An 18,231-nucleotide genomic window follows, 5' to 3' on the forward strand; every position below is an offset into this window, starting at 1 on the left:
CGAATTTCGGCATTTGAAAACAATATTGTGGTAATAGTCTGTAAATATAAGCAAATAATAATATTAATAATAAGCCCCTCACAAACCTAACTCCACGTCCGATCGAACACCTGTGATCACGTGAGGGGCGGACATTGGCAGCTATTTACTTACTTAGTTAATAGCCTACCAATGGCTAAAGGAGCAATATAGTAACGTATTATGGAAACGGGGACGTATAGAATAAGAGTACCCCCAGGCGGGTACCAGCAGAGGAGACGATGCTGGAGAATCCGCCCCGAGCGCCGCGACACGCAGCTCGGGCCGCTCCACGTATTGTGGGGGGGAGCAATGTACCGCGAACCGAATTAGCGTAACCGATAAGCGCGACGCCAGTGCCAGAGGCTGTGACTCAGGTGGCACAAATCACCCCACGTTCATCATCACCAATTTCATCAACCCATAGTTTATCCCGTCACCGGAAAAGGGAGAAGGTTGGGTTAAAACTGAATCCGGCAAAAACTAGAGTAGGTAATGACAAAAGGAGAGAGAATCACTTAAATGTAGGAAACACCAAATTGATTATAAAGATGAATATATTTACCTGGGACAGCTAATACCTACTAAATAGATGATAATCCGATGCGCAAAGAAGTTGAAAGAAGAATAACCAATGGCTGGAGAAGGTATTGGGGTTTGAAAGAAATTATGAAAGATAAAAACCTTCATATGAGTATAAAAAGTATAAGGAAATACTGAATTATTTAATCATGCCTTTCGTCTGTCTGTGGCCGTTGTTATAGAGTGATTAGTTAATATATTATATCGATATGGGGTAAACCATACAGTAATTGGCCACGGTACAGTAATTGCCTACTTGAATTAATTCAAAAATTTACAAAGAAAGGTGGTGATAAATCATAACAAATATCGTGTTAATTGTAATAATCTAGTCGCTTTTATCATTAAACTATTTGTGTTATTGTTGTTTCATATAAAAAAAATCAAGTGTGTTACTGTAACGTGGCCAATTACTGTATGGTTTACCATAGATCGTTGCCGATTTTTAGGAAATTAATTAATTTTGTAACTTTGACCGTGTCGGATATCTTTGCACTTGACTGTACAAAAATTCAATCAAATACAGAGATATGTATGGTCAAAACTACAATTAACCGCAAAATTTACATGCCGTTAAATACATAAGAAAAATGTACTAAGTATAATTATTACAATATTTTCAATACTTCCCTACCATCCTGTTTATTTTAAACAAAGAAATAGTAAGTAGGAGGTTTTGAGCAACCGCTGCCTGCTGCTCAAAATAATATATAGAGCTAAAAAAATATTTTTATACTAATGCTAAAATTAGATCAACTTTAATGACAGGTAGGTAGACAACATACTCGTGGCTTACGTTGAAACCAATTAACTCAGATAGGTATTTAGTAAATATGGTTACTATCGAACCATTTGACTCTTGAATAACCGTAGAACGTTCTCACAGTAACTACCTAAGTTTCATAATTATTTTCCTTGTCATGCGATGCTGTGTCATTAGGTATTGCATGACTTTTAGTGTGAAACGGTTCCACAGTAAGGATAGTACAACAGAACTGAACTACCGCAGCCGGCGCGTTCGTGTCGCGCTAATCACATCGCAGTTAACACTATTATGTGACGCATTCCATTGAACATTTTTTTGCAATCGTAAAAGCATGACTAAGCTAAAAATAAGCATAAATTGACTTGCTATAGAGTCTTCATTCGCACATGGCATATACGAATACAAACGCGTAAGCCTAAGTACCTAATGTTAAAATAAAAACTGTGCGCGACTGCGTAATTTGAACTGAGTCTTTATTAGATAAATGAAGGAAAGTAAACATACACCATACTCATTATCTCGATTCTCAACCGTCTTTCTTGTCTACTGTTGCAGTCTGATAGTAGACGTTTGTAACAATTAATTAAGGAACCAGAATGCAGCTTCAAGAAGATGATGTACAGCTGGAAGCTAAAGATCTACTGGGGAAACAAAAGGAGGTGATGTAATTTTTGTTTTATTCTAAAGACAGTCTTATCTTAAGAGATAATACTAGATTAACTCACTCGTTAGATTGCACTGAAGTTTATTTAAAGTCGACGCTGGCGCGTGGATGGAGATTGAGCGCTCGAGATTTTAGGTTTAAGATTACGTTTGCGGTTGTCATTATACATATTTAAGTAATAGCTCATGCGATTATTTAGATCTTCGGTTTATCGTACATGAAAACGAATTCAAGTCAGTGTTCTGAATATGCACCAAATGAATTTTGCGCCACTCTTTCGGCAACCTTATTTATAAGAATATTCTCCAAAGTAAGGTTTCGAGTTTCTAGAATATTCAGCAAGTGCACAAAAGGCACGAGTAAATGTATTTAATGTGACTTCTAGTTTTTTTAGTCAGAATCTCCATTATAATTTATTTATATATATACATAAATAGGATCAGCACCATTTCATTTTTCATTCCCCAATATTATAAGTAGAAGGTTTATCTTGTATAAATTGTTTTATTTTAATAACAAAACAAAATTTTCCCCATAATTTATTGCATATAATTTTTGATTTTTTTACTTTAGATCTGATTTTAAATTTAATTATTGGAGCTATTGGAGGATATATAGTCAAAATACATATTACGGGACTTATCACGCTATTTTTACACAAGTAATATTTACCTCGACGTTTCGGCAACGTAACAGTTTACACATCTATCTATATTAATAATTTCGTCAAGGGGTCGGTAACTCGAACGAAATGCACATCAAATTGAAGAGCGTAAAAAATTAGTCAATCCGAGTCGACAACTTGTAGGCAGAAAATTCGGATTATCGAGTATTTTCAATATAAATTTGAATAAATTACTAAGTATATAATGACGTTGCGAAATAAACTTGTCAAAGTATCACATCAAATTGGCGTTAGTGTCACGTCATCCGTGTCACAGGTGTCAGAGGTTTGCATTTCGTTCTCCATTGCGACCTTTTAAGGCCCACACACGGTACGATTCGTCGATTTTCATCAGATCGATCGTACAGACGAACCGTATAGGTTAATTCTTCGATTATGAGACGAAGACATCATAGTGTTTGGGCAAATAAGATTTAGGAGAACTATCTACTGGAAATACCGATACGTAGGTTAGCTGTGAAAGTACTTTTGTGATAATATTAAGGCTGGGAATATACTTCAGATTTTTCGATAAGTACGAGTCTTTACAGTGGCAAATTTTTTTTCAAACATATTATTATGAGTCTACATTTTACCGAGCGAAGCCGGGTTTTCATCTAGTATATGTATATACTAGCTTTGGCCCGCGGCTTCGCTTGCGTTAAATTTGGAGTAACATACATTTACTTTCTGCGATCCTTTTTTCGTGTTTTGATAAATTTTTCGGAGGATTAGGTAGGTATATGGAAATACAAATACAGACAGATTTTCATAGACAGATGGTGCAAATTTTGTAATACAAAAATCGACCTACATACGTAATTAATTATGATTCTAACCAACTTTGAAACCCTGCTTCGTTGATTCAGGGTTGGAATTTTAGAAAACGTTAAAGTACATACTACGCGTTTCTTTTGCCCGCGACTTCATATACGATATAGGATTATATCTCGAGAAATTGTAAAGTTCCCGCGGGACATGTATTACTGTTAAGATCCATTTTAATATTGTTAATTGTCGATTAGAGACACATTGTAGCTTTCTAATATTGAAATAATTTTGAAAATCTGCCTCAAAATTGAAACTTATTTTTATTCTGCGGAAAGTTTGCAATTTTTTTTAAAGTATGGCCTAATGACAATCAGGGATAGTGTATCTTTCTATTGATAAAATAATTATTTAAATCAGCTCAATAGTTTCAGAGATGACCCCCAACAAACAAAGAAAAAAACAAAGTTAAGATATTTTCCTATTCTTTTTATTTCTCTAATCTTTGCCCTAGTGCACCTCTGCATTTCCAAATTTCACACCGTAGCATGCTGAACGGCTGTGTTGCTCTGAAAATGAGCTCTGGTTGAGTTCGAAACGCGTCAGTGTAAAGTGGTGGTGGTGATAGATGGATTTGTGTGATTTGTGTGTTCTTACAGTGTGGAGGTGGAGGAACTGCATGAACACACATTGCATGGGCACAAAAGTAGCTATCATATAGATCGCGGGTGGGCAAAGTAATTGTGTCTAATTTCGTATCTATGCTATCAGCCCTTGAGGAGTTCCACCATCAGCAGACGACCCTGGCTGCAGCATTAGGCGGTGTATATCATATAAACGCATTGTCATTGAAATTTGACAATCATGTAAATTCTTTTGCGTGTACCATCACCTTTTGAGGAGTTCCCTTCTACGGAGACGATCCTCGCCAGGATGAGCAGGATGTCACTGCTAAATAATTGTTACCAGATTTACATCAGTTTGCCAAATCTCCAGTCCCCAGTTTTATTGGTTTAGCTTATGCGTTTTCTGAATCAGTTGGTAAGTATATAAAATCCTCTTTATTCGTTTTATCCCGTGGGATATTCGGATAATCTTTGAAACAGTTTTTACCAACCTGTATGCCAAATTTGAAGTTTTTATAATAATTATAGTTATGCAAATAGGGCCATTTTGAAGTGAAAATATAAATCCCATTTTATTCCCTATCCCTTAAGAATTTTAATAAATCCTGAAAATAATTTTTAGCTATTAGTATTACCTACTTGTTTACCAAATTCGAAGTCTCTAATAATTATAGTTACGGTAAAAGGGTCATTAATTGAAAGTGAAAATACAAATCTCATTTATTCACTATCCCGTAGGAATTTCGAGAAATCCTGAAAACTGTTTTTAGCTGTTAGTATTACCTACTTGCATGCCAAATTTGAAGTTTCTAATAATTATAGTTACGAAAATAGGGCCATTTTAAAGTGAAAATATAAATCTCATTTTATTCACTATCCCGTGGGAATTTCGAGAAATCCTGAAAACGGTTTTTAGCTGTTAGTATTACCTACTTGCATGCCAAATTTGAAGTTTCTAATAATTATAGTTACTGAAATAGGGCCATTTCGAAGTGAAAATAAAAATCCTATTTATTCCCTATCCCGTCGGAATTTCAAAAAATCCTTTCTTAGTGCGCGTCTACACATATTATAGGGATCTAAGGGAATGTCAAGCGCAATATAAGAGGTGCATCAAGAGTACCTCTCCAGCCTCTGCATTCCAACTCCACTCTCACCTTCTCGCCGGTAGGTCCTGTTACGTTGAGCAACCTTATGGAAGATGGTGGTGAAAATCCCTGTGGGAAATAAGGTCAACAAACAAACGAGAGAACGGGGGGGCCATTAAGGCGTATTACGGCTTCTTGGTCTGGGGGCTGTCAGAGAAGGACAGCCTTTCGAGGGTTGGTGGCGGAGGAGTCTCTTTAAGGAGACCAACGGCAGCACCCACAGTCCTAGTTAGATGGACTACTTCTCACTCACCGGGACGTCTTGGGCAAGCGGGTGAGTTAATATGCCTAATCCCTTCAAAATTATGCAAGTACAAAGAAAACCACGGCCCCGAGTTCCCAGCGGGTTCGCAGACCCCAGCAACGGCAGCAGCGTGGGATACGGCGAAACCAGGGGTGCGAAGAATCTCTGGGAGATACCTAGCTGCCAAAGAAAACCACAAACACTGACTACATTGAAGATTGGATCATACAATGCCAGAACTTTAAGAACCGAGGCCAGACTCGAGGAGTTACTCTTTGAACTGGACAAGATCTCATGGGATATCGTGGGGCTGTCCGAAGTGAGACGTCATGGAGAGGAATGCTTGAAATTACAAGAGGGCCATACACTGTACTATCGAGGCAAGGATGATGAGGGCCACGAACATGGGGTGGGTTTGCTTATCAACAAAGCGCACTAACCAACAATATCAAGGAGATTAATTCTGTGTCCGAGAGGGTCCTTTTTATAACTCTATATATAACAAGAAAGATATCGCTCAAGGTGATTCATGTATACGCTCCTACTACTGCGGCACCAGACGCTGAAGTGGAACAAGTGTACCGGACATTAGTAAATGTAAACGTGATTTTGACTCACGTACACGATAGTCACAGGAGACTTCAACGCGAAAATTGGTTCGAAGCGGGATACTACAGAATCTAATATGGGTAACTTTGGATATGGCTTGAGGAATTCCAGAGGAGAAATGCTTCTTGACTTTTGGAAGAGGAATCTGTACCATATGAGTTCATTTTATCAGAAGAGACCAGAGAGGAAATGGACTTGGGCATCACCGGGCAATGATATACAAACGAAATTGACTATATGGTTTTAGCACGCACAAAACATCTATAAAGCTGATTTAAATAACTACCGTCCCATTAGTCTACTGTCACAAACCTATAAGCTACTGACAAAGATAATAACGATCCGTCTTACGTCTAAGTTAGACTTCTATCAGCCTATAGAACAAGCGGGGTTCAGAAGCGGTTACAGCACAATGGATCATATTCTGACAATGAGGTTGGTCATCGAAAAAACCACTGAGTATCAGATGATTCCTTTGTGGCTGGCTTTTATTGACTATAAAAAAGCTTTCGATAGTGTAGAGCCATGGGCTGTCATAAAGTCGCTGCAAAATGCTAGGATCGATCATCGATATACCAGCCTTATTAGAAGGATTTACGATAATGCCACACTGAAAGTGAACCTGCCACCACAGACCAGGCCTGTGACCATTGAAAAAGGTGTTAGACAGGGTGATACCATTTCCCCGAAACTATTCACTTCTGTGCTGGAGGATGTATTTAAAACCCTCAGATGGGAAGATCGCGGATTAAACATCACAGGGATGCGCCTGAACAATCTAAGGTTTGCTGATGATATAGTCCTTCTATCGGATAACCCAGACGATCTTCAGGCAATGATGGGGGAGTTAAACGACGCATCTATACGATGTGGTCTGGAAATGAACCTAAACAAGACAAAAGTCATGACCAGCTCAGAAGACTCGACCACTGTAATTAAGATAAACCAGACCACTATCGAGAGGGTGAAGAAGTACGTATACCTGGGGCAGGAAATTGTAATGGGCAAGGATAACCAGACAAACGAAATTGGCAGGCGTATACGACTTGGATGGGCAGCATATTCCAAGCTGGACTTCGCTTTTAAAATGAAGCTTAAGGCATCCCAAAAAGCCCGCATATTTGACCAGTGTGTTTTACCGGTTCTCACATACGGAGCAGAAACCTGGGTTTTTACAAAGGAAATTTTGCATAAGCTTAGTGTGGCCCAGAGAGCGATGGAGAGACGTCTGGTAGGCATATCACTGAGGGACAGAAAAACTAACGAGTGGCTACGCCAACAGAGCCAAGTCTCAGACATAACCAAGCGCATGGCTAAGCTTAAGTGGGAGTGGGCTGGACATGTTGCCCGCAAGCATGATTCGTGGTGCAAGAGGCTCGTTGAGTGGAGGCCATGGGGTGAAAAGCGCCCTCCAGGTAGACCTCGGATGCGCTGGTACGAGGGTCTGAAAAGGGTGGCCGGCCCTAAATGGATAGAGAGAGCGCAAGATAGGGAGGAGTGGCAGAATTTGAAGGAGGCCTACATCCACAGGATCGAAAATGGCTGAAAAGAAGAAGAAGAAAGACACATATTAAGAAACATATATTCCAAATTTCAAGTTTCTAGACCAAGCGGTTTGGGCTGTGCGTTGATCTATAAGTCAGTCAGTTTCTTCTTTTATATATATAGATATATAAATATATAATAAAACTTGAGTTCATTATGACATGAATCTTGATAACTCCTAGAGGTGTGTGTATGTGATTTAACTGTGTCAAGAGGCGTCTACAACAATTATCATTATTATCATCAATATTAGACATTAATGACATTATAATAGGAACCACGCCACGCGTCATCCTAAATTGCTCTACCTACCTATACCTACGAGTACCTACGTACTTAGTTGCATGCTAACAAGTTATAGACAAAAGACATGTACCTATAGGTAAAAAGCCGTGGTAAAAAACTTAAGAAGATGACCAATAAGACCATGTATGTAGTAGTAACGTGTCCGTATAGTATAGTTCCATATTCGAAAAATTACTTAAGTCGCATATCAGTTCTATGCAGTGCACTATATAGGTACCACATAGGTACAACACAGGTCATCTTCTTAAGTTTTTTACCTATAGAGATAGGTAGAGATAAAATTATAAAAAAATGCGATTGCACAATATATTAATGACTTGGTTTCGTATTTTGAACCTGAATATGCTCGCCCCACGTTGTACGATTCATGTGTTTACCTTGAACTTGTTTAGTTCCTTATAGTTTCGCCATGTCTGTCTGTCTGTCTGTCGGTCCGTCCGCGGCTTTGCTTAGGGACTATCAATGCTAGAAAGCTGTAATTTTGCACCGATATATATGTAAACTATGCCGACAAAATGGTTGATAGGTAAGTAATTATTTGTTTGATGTGCAATTAATAATATTCCATTACCTACGAGCCAACGAGTTCGCTCGTGTCTGCTGAGCTCAGCGAAACGGCATATTAATTATATTTACGAGATTCCCTCGGCTCGGTTCGCGAGGGTAAAAGAAAACAAGCAATTGGATGGAGCGAGAACACTGTCTATTTAAGGTACCTAATCTAAATAGTCACTGAGCTGTAATAAAATTGTGCATTAATACTTAAAGTTCGTTATGTCAAATATATGTTATTCGCATGATATTCGCTAACGCATGTATATATATATATAGTCCTCCTCATCGATTTCGATGACGGCGACCCCACAAAACTATCCTCTATGAATTAAGACGCCTATTGTGGGATCTAATATGGCTGGCTAGGCCGAATTTACTTTTAAATACTCTCCTACACGCGTGACAGTACAGTTGCCCAGCTGAGTTGTATATATACGTGTAGGAGGACTTGGGTCTTTCTTTACATAATTGGCGTTTTACGTCTAACGCCGTAAGACGCCCCTCCTCAAATAATTCGATGCCCTTCGAGATGGTAGATCGCCAAGACGACCGCCCTGCAGGAAGTTCCTCCCAACACTCAGGATCGATAGCGCAGGCATACAGATGCCGTTTGATCACATCCTTAAAGCGCAGGTGCTGTCCGCCATGCTTCCGTTTGCCTTCCGCCAACTCAGAGTAGAATACAGCTTTAGGCAAGCGGCGGTCATCCATTCGAAGGACATCTAGGAAGCACTATTCGCCATGACAACACCTTGGCTTCGGAGATACCTTCGCGGATCGCTGGCGCTGCTGCCAATTTTAGACGGCTTACGGATCGCGTTTGGAGGTCCCATGATCTCAAGCTGCGTTAGGTATAGAGGGGTCAAAGTGTCGAAATGTAGATTTGACTTCATTATGGACTATTTTTGAACTTACTTAACCACCAAGCGCCTTGCTTTGACTGTATTTCAAAGTTCTTAGTATAACTGCATAGTTTATCGTCGCAGTGCTTTAATTTAAGCCTACTTAAAATACTAAAAGCGTAAATATGTTATTATTTCAAAACATATTTTCGATTTTTTTATAACGAAGGTGCCCGTGCTACCGTGCATACTTACGCTGAAGAAAAAATACGTATTTCTTTTTTGAGGTTATAGTTATGATTTTTAACGTTGTTATTTATGCTAAATTATTTTTATAGCCATTATATCAACTTACTAGGTACAGTTAAAAAGATACAGCCTATTGTAACAGACGGACGGGCGAACAGACATTAGAGCCCAGGGTCTCATAGACCCTTTGGATACGAATGAAAAAAAGACGTTGTTTATCCTTCGAGCGAGTGCTAGCGAGTGGCATTAAATAAATCTGGCCTCTAAGGACTGTATGTAGATATGGTCGTGTTTAAGGAAAAACAATAACATGTTCTGTAGGTATATAAATGCGTAGGTTTTGACCTTTATTGTCACTTACTTTTGATTAAATCATTCTTTGGCTGGTTAGACCAATTGGTCTAACCTTTTACCAGAATCGTTATTTCCCAGTAACAAAATTTCCATTCGCTTTTTTTCCCACCATGTTTTTTATTGTAGCTTATTTTCAGAGTAGCATTTTTTCCCAATTTGGATCGACACAGAAACAATGTCGATGGAGCTCCGCGTCAGCTTTTACTTCTGGGTGCTTTTGGCCCTCGGGCCGATGCATACTTACTTAACATAACCTAAACCATTATTTTAATGCATATACCTAATACCTACCTACAATGTGTCCCACAGACTTTGCTGTCTTATACGCCTTTAGTTTAAGGATAACCACGGAAATATTTAGGTACAGTTACCAGCACCAATATCTGACACAACAAAGCGAGCAAAAATATCTGATACGACTCTATTTCTATGGCCGGTAGAACGTCACAGGTCACATACTGAGCGGCACAAAATTTGGCCCTCTCCACTCAAAATTACCTATAACTGCATACATTTGAGGGCCTGATTTTTTGCCGCTCAGTATATTTTGCACGTTCCGCTGTGGCGCATATCTATTAATACAGGTGACTGTACAACAGTAGTGGATCAATTATAAATACCTAAATGAACAAGTCGATTTTGCCTTATTCCTTTTGTTACGGGATCAGTCTAGTACCTATTGTGAACAATAAATTAAATTAAATAAATCCTTTACTTTTTCCACAGTCGACCGGTCAAAAAACAAAAATAGTTTATTATATAAATAAAAAATTGAAATAAAAGGGTACCTAGTTGATGATTTTGAGAAAATCATGTTTAGGGGTAAGTAGGTACAATGTTCACTAGTTAGTACGGCATTCGATATTTTTGGAAACGGTTGAATGCTCGCCTTCTTCGTGGTGTCTGTGTTAGTTGAATTGGTGACATGTGTCGATTTTATGTGGAACTTGAGGCGGGAGATTCTGCATGTTAACATATGTGTCGCCCAAATGTAGGTGCGGTGCACGTGTGGTAGTGAAGAGCCAGGTAAAAAGAATTATAGTCAAAGTGACGCCTTCCTTATGCAATAATTTATTAAAGATTAACTTATTGGACACTGATAATAGTGATAATGCAACTGACAGACTGACTGACTGACTGAGTTATAATAATTATGGGGGTATGGGATATCAATGGGATATCAAGGCGTATTTTTTTATTAGTCAAATAGCTGTTGCCCACGGCTTCGCCGTCCTTCCAGTTTTTATTTAAATTTTGCTTTACACAAACGTTGTCCTAACAATAACGAATACGTTAAAAAAAGAATTATCCAATTTGGTGCAGTCGTTCGGAAGTTATGCGCGTACATGTACATTGCGGCGATTCATTTTTATTTATATAGAAGATAGAAGAAGAAGATAGATAGATAGTAGACGAAAATTCGGTATTACGAGGCACAAATATAGGTGCATAAAATATCACAATACACAACCCAAACTAATACGCTTGACAATACAATCGTCTTGCAATGTTTTAGCAGGTTGGTCGCTTTGATGGGTATTGTATGTATGTTGGTACGTAGGTCTTTGATATTGCTTGTACAATTGTAAAGTAGCATAATTGATAGTTTATGTACATGTACTTGTAAATATATTGCACGTGATAGCTTCGTGGAACCATTATTTCATTGAAATCCGTGCAGTTATGTCAACGACGTTGTGAAACGCCCAAACTTTCGCATTTTTAACAAGGTTAATTGAGACTAAACCATTGAATTTTTTATAAGTACTGAAGTTAAACTGTCATTTATTTTAATGTGGAGCTAGCTAGAGTCACGTCTATATGTGGCAGGAGCCAGATGCTGCCGAAGATTTGTCGTTGATAAATTGTGATAGCTTAAGTGAATAGTTTTTGGAGTGTTTGAGCCCGGACGTGGCGCACGCGGCACCACCGCGCCGCGCCGCCAGTGGCGCAGTAGCGCGAGCACTGACGGTTCGCGCGCTCGCGTGCGCCCGCGCATCTATACCCGCCGATAAAGCAACGCGTAACTTTCATATTAATCGATCAAATATATTTGTTATAAAGCTGTGTTTATAAATATTACTACTATTAAAACAACTGAAGTCGAACACGATGGAACAAAAAACAGAGGTTCGTAATATTTATTTTTTAGTTAAAAGTTAATTGGCCATGGCGAAATGCGCGCTGTTTAAATTGTGAAAAGTAACTTACCTTTTCTTAATTACTTTAATGTCAGTACTATGCTATGTCACGTTTCTGAGATTAATTATTTCTTGCATGCTTAATATTTAGAGTAATTGAGGCCGTGTTAAATTTTGTTCAATGCTTCTTTTAAGGCATCTAACACAGACTATTTGGCTTCAGGGTAAGGAGCTTAACCGACCTTTGACGAGTTGTTGATTTTTCGAATGTACCTATTTATTTTCAGTGACAAGATGTAATCCATTTTAACCGACTTCAAAAAAAAGAGGAGTTTATCAATTCGGTTGTATTTTTTTAAATGTTTGTTACCTCAGAACTCCGTCATTTATAAACCAATTTGAAAAAAATTTTTTCGTTCATCTAGGAATGCTTTCAATTAGGTCCCATAAGCACCAAATCAGGATCTGATGATTAAATCCTAGGGCAATCGAGGGAACTCTTCAAATATTGTAGGACTGCCTGTAGGAACGCCTATGGTAACTTCGATATATTTAGGAGTAATTCATGCATTTGCTCTTGAAAATCATCATTTGGTGAAGAGGAACTGATGATGAAAACCAAATTTGACCAATGGAGCGACTACTCAATAACAAGTACTTCACGGGTTGAATTTCAATTACTTCCTTTAACGCAGTTGCTAAGCAATTTAAGCTCATCGTAATTCATATAGTGAAATGGAACGGGTGATGTAATGAAGCACCAGGACTCCTCAATAATGAACGTCTCTGCATCTGAAAAAGCAATTTTTCATAAAAAGTGGCGAGCAGTTGACATGAAACTATTGTATCTTAGATCTTTTACACTCAAAAGCGTGAAAAATAATTTTAACAAAAAATAGAACCGACTACAAAAAACCATACCATACCAGCTTGAAATCGGTGCCTCAGCACGAGCCAGCAGGAGTGATTGAAGCACAATATACTCGACGATTATAGGTCTACTCCTGCTGGCTCGTGCTGAGGCACCGATTTCAGACTGGTAGAAAAATATTTTCATGGTTTTATGTAGTCGGTTCTATTTTTTGTTAAAATGATTTTAAAGCACCTTATTTGCAGTAACCCATTCTTTAACTCTGATACAAACAGAGCTGGATAAACCCTTAAATATAATGAAATGACTTCTTAGGCATATGCGAAATAGCGAAAATAAGCTTAATGATATTTTCTGGTGCATATACCTATAGTGTTTTCAACTCTTTTTAAGCATAATTTGAGATGAATATGCAAATTATTGAGTAGATCCTTGAAATATATTTAAACTAGCTTTTGCCCGCGACTTCGTCCGCGTGTACTTTAGTTATCAGGGTATTTGTTTTAATTACTTAACCCCCGTTATAATTGTGACATTTGTATCTGTGTGCATAGCGAAGTACTGCCGTAAACGATAGGTAATAGTTTACTAAAGTACCTACTTCGCTATAAACAACATTTTTTACCAGTGTTGAAGCTAGTTTATGAAAAGCGACTTCCTACACGATATAGGATATAGGATTGCATCTCGAGAAATTGTAAAGTCCCCGCGAAACATGAATTACTGTTATGATCTATTTTAATATTCTTAATTGTCGATGAGAGACATATTGTAGCTTTCTATTATTAAAAGAATTTTGAAAATCTGTCCCAAAATTGAATTCACTTATTTTTATTCTGCGGAAATTAAGCATTAAAAAAAGAAGTCTGTCCATCAGGGATATTGTAGCTTTCTATTGGTAATAGAATTATTAAATCAGCTCAGTAGTTTCAGAGATTACCCCCAACAAACAAAGAAACAAACAAAGTTGAGATATTTTCCTATTCCATGGGATTTTCTAAAAATCTTTCCCTAGTGCACCTCTGTATTACTTTAGGTCCATCTATGCCAATTTCAAGTCTCTAGCACCAGTAGTTTTGGCTATGCATTGTCTGTCAGTCAGCCAGTCATGGTACTGTTCAGGTAGAGTTAGGTATAGAATTATAAATAAATCAACCCTGAAGTTGAATTCACTTTTTGCTATCCTGCGGGAATTGTACGTTTTCCCGAAGAAAAGTAGCGTATGCCAATCAGGGATAATGTAGCTCCTAATTGGTAAAATATCTTTTTAAATCAACCCCAATGATTAATTTACTTATTTTGATCCTGCGGGAATTTTGCATTCTTCTGTAGAAAAGCAGCCTATGTCAATCAGAGATACTGCAGATTACTATTAGTGAAAGAATTTTTAAAATCAGCTCCGAATTTGGATTGTCTTACTTACTTTTACCTATCCTGCGGGAATTTTGCGTTTTCCCAAAGAAGAGTAATCTATACCAATCAGCTATAGTGCAGCTTTATATTAGTGGAAGAATTTTTAAAATCAGCTCTGAAGTTGAATTCAGGTTTTTCTATCCCATGGGAATTTTGGATTTTCCGAAAAAAAGTGGCCTATGTCAATCGAGGATAGTCAATTATATCATATGAAAGAATTTTTAAAAGCAGTGCCAAAGTTGAATTTACTTATTGCTATCCCGCGGGAATTTTTCATTTTCCCGGAAAAACCTATCCTATGTCAATTAGGAATACTGTAGCTTACTTTTGGTGAAAGAACTTTTAAAATCAGACCCGCAGTTGAATTCACTTATTTCTATCCCGCGGGAATTTTGCATTTTCCCGAAGAAGAGTAGTCTATACTAATGAGGAATAGTGTAGCTTTCTATTGGTGAAAGAAGTTTTAAAATCATTCCCGAAGTTGCATTCATTTTTTTCTATCCTATGGGAATTTTGTAATTTCCTGAAGAAAGAGTAGCCTTTGTCATCTGGAGATAGTCATATCACATAATATGTAAGAATTTTTTAAATCAGCTCCGAAATTGAATTAATTTATTTCTTTTGCATTATCCCAGATAAAAAGTAACATATGTCAATCAAGGATAGTGTAGCTTACTAACGGTGAAAGAATTTTTAAAATCGGCTCAATAGTTTCAGAGATTCGACTACAAACAAACAAGCGAAAAAAGTTTAGATATTTCCTATTTCGAAAAATCCTTTCTTAGTGCGCGTCTACATCTGTTAAGGAGTATATATTCCAAATTTCATGTTTCTAGCCCCAGCGGTTTGGGCTGTGCGTTGATCTATAAGTCAGTCAGTCAGTCAGTTTCTTCTTTTATATATATAGATAAGATAGATAAAGATTTGTCAAAGTATCGACCATTTCTTAGAACTTTAATTTCAGTAAGCAGCTATTTTAAATTAAACATTTAAATAAATTGTTATTATTTTGAAAAGTGCTACAACAAAGTAAAATAAATTGTCGATATTCAATGTAACAAAGCTAACAAAAATTTAATTGAGTTTGTTTCATCCAAAGTTACAATGCCACAAGTTAGACTCAAATACCTAATTAATTTCAATTGTGCAACACCCCTGTTTATGAATCGAGAGATAATAAAATAACTACAACTAATTCCGTACAAAACATAAATTAATATTATTGCATTTCCTTAGATACTTACAGAAATATTTTTTTTACATATTTTCCTTTACTTATGTGAAGTTTCAATTATTGCCAAAGTTTATATTTCTTAAGTATTATTATTCCAATTGCTAGAGACCGCATAACGTATTTTTAAATTTATTTAAATTTAGTACGCACGGACGGGCCGGCAATGCATCCGTAACTCAACCTATTTATGGGTGTACATGGGCGGCGGTGATTGCCTTCCTTAGGTGCCCCGCCTGCTTGTTTCCATCCAATCATCTATAAAAAAGGCAGATAGTTGGCTTTTAAAGGTTACGTTTTTACCTTTTGAGGTACGAAACCCTACCTAAAATGTAAGTTCCTATCTTAAGATGCAAGTTACGTATCTTGACAATATGTCAATCAAGCAGTTTTAAATCAACCCATGGATACTTAATCTTCGTTCGATGCTCTATTCGAGGACATATCAACTTTTTATCAGATTAGAACAATCCTCAAACTTAGTACCTACTCATACCCATTCGTACGAAGTCCTTTCATCCCAAACAAATTTGAAGATTTCAACAATTCAGATAACCCACAAAAGTATCAAAGTATCAAAAGTATCCCTAAACGAGCAATTCTTATGTATTCATTTATTTATTTCGGAGATCTTAGAAACGACTCTAACGATTTCGATGAAATTTGATAATAAGGTGTTTTCGGGGATGAACAATCGATCTAGCTTGGTCTTGGATTATTTATGTATGGGCAAAAAACTTTTCCCAAAGTATCACATCCCAAAATATTTTTTTGCTCAAATTATCATTTGGCCAAAATCATTTGCTTATACAACTTATCGCAATTTTTCAGTTAGTACGTATAAATTTTTGTTTGGCAAATTATTGTTTCATAAATAATTACTTAGACATATTTCATATTACCAAGTATTATTTAGTCAAATGTATCGTTTGGCATAACGTACTCTTCCCAAAGTTCGTTTCTGTGGGGGACGCAGTTCTAACCTAACCTAACCTAACCTACTTTTCTGATAGCAGTTCGTTTCTGTGGGGGAAGCAGTTCTAACCTAACCTAACCTACTTTTCTGGTAGCAGTTGGTGTCTGAGGATGATTCGTGAGCGAAGTGTCATTTAGAACAAACATTTTTTTTGGAATATAATATTAGCCTAAAGAAAACGTTTGCTTAGTAAATGTTTGTCGTAATAAAACTTGACAAATAAAATTATGCCAAATTAATAAAATGCGTAATGTAAATATGCTAAAGATTCGTTAGGGAAATGAAACTACTGCGATAAGTTTTTTGGGAAGTGAAATTTGGCGAAAAATATTTTGCGAAACGGTAGTACACCCTTGGTCTTACTTATCTCAAGGAAATCGTGTGGGACTCGCGCAGAGGGTTTCGTAAAAAGTTGTAGTTAGCTGTCTATGATTAACTAGAGTTAGCAAAGTTCTCCTAAGCAAAATATACGCAGTGTGGGGTCATTTTAAATGGTTGTGCCACAGGCAGACAGAAATATAAAGTTAAGATTTTCAATCTTTTCTTTGTGTTGTGGTGTAAGAGATGTGGTGTACCTTTAGTATGCCAAATTTTAAGTTTTTTGGGACAACTACGAAGTAACATACCGGTTTGGTTCCTTGCCAATTTGTACGGCAACATATTTTTTAGAGTTCCGCAGCCAAAATATAAAATACATAATATTGAAAATTGCCGCATATAAGTAACCTACGAAAAGTGTTTCGCGTAGGGACACAGCGTGTGACACGACACGCCAGTTTTTTGACGTAAAGTAAAAGTAGCAACGATCTGTTACTTCCTGTATTCTGCTCAATATAGACATTTAAATTTACATAAATTCCAATAAAGCTGAATTTTGGTGGAGACTGGGTACACCATTAGGAATAAAGTGTCAAAAGTCCCCATTGATTCCATGTGTGCTAAAAAAGTTATTCGGGGTCAAGGTCAAAATTTGAGTTTTTTTTCGAAAACGGTAAGTTTTATCAAAAAGTAGCCTATAGGCTAAAATTATAGATCTTAAAATTATCTACAAAATAGTCCTTATACTTTTTTTTCCAAGAATTACCATTCCTGAAATATCGTGATTCTAAAATTGATGAAGTTTATTCCTAATGGTGTCGGAATCTTGTCGTGTCGGAGCTTTGTCGGAATTTAAATAAGTTGACCACTACTTTTATGTCTATGTTTCGATTACTGTGGCTCAGTTTGTTTCATCTTCATCAAGGTCAGTACGACCATTTGGTGGACTAAAATTTCACACCATACCACTACAAATATCATTGGTTAAGCTCAGTCTCCAGTAGTGATGTAACGAATATTCGCATTCGCATTCGCAAAATTGTTTTGCGAATATGAATGTCAGAAAAAAATACAATTATTAGATAATAGATAGGTTAATAAAATCAAAATACATTCATTTCTTATGTTTTTTATACAATAAAATAACTTAATCTCGTAATCACATTATTAGTCTACACTTAATCATTTGGTATTATTTATTTATTTACTTTGCGATGCGTTCCTATAAACTGGGTAATTCTCGGAACAAAGTACAAACGGAACGCACTTTGTTCGAACGAGACTGCCAAAGAAAATTGGGCGCCAAAACGAAAAACTGAATATTCGCATTCGCATTCGCGA

General features: G+C 37.1%; 1 protein-coding gene across 1 annotated transcript in view; it reads left to right on the top strand.

Moving 5' to 3' along the window:
• Nucleotides 1-1,927: 1,927 nt before the first annotated feature.
• The window catches only part of LOC141434173 (peptide transporter family 1-like), a 69,944-nt gene continuing 53,640 nt past the window's right edge, over nucleotides 1,928-18,231 (top strand). The window contains exon 1 of the mRNA XM_074096531.1: nucleotides 1,928-2,025. Within this exon, the coding sequence (XP_073952632.1) occupies nucleotides 1,963-2,025 (63 nt within the window). The 5' untranslated portion in view covers nucleotides 1,928-1,962. The remainder of the gene's footprint in view (nucleotides 2,026-18,231) is intronic.

Source organism: Choristoneura fumiferana, chromosome Z (assembly GCF_025370935.1).
Source record: "Choristoneura fumiferana chromosome Z, NRCan_CFum_1, whole genome shotgun sequence".
Taxonomy (NCBI): Eukaryota; Metazoa; Arthropoda; class Insecta; order Lepidoptera; family Tortricidae; genus Choristoneura; species Choristoneura fumiferana.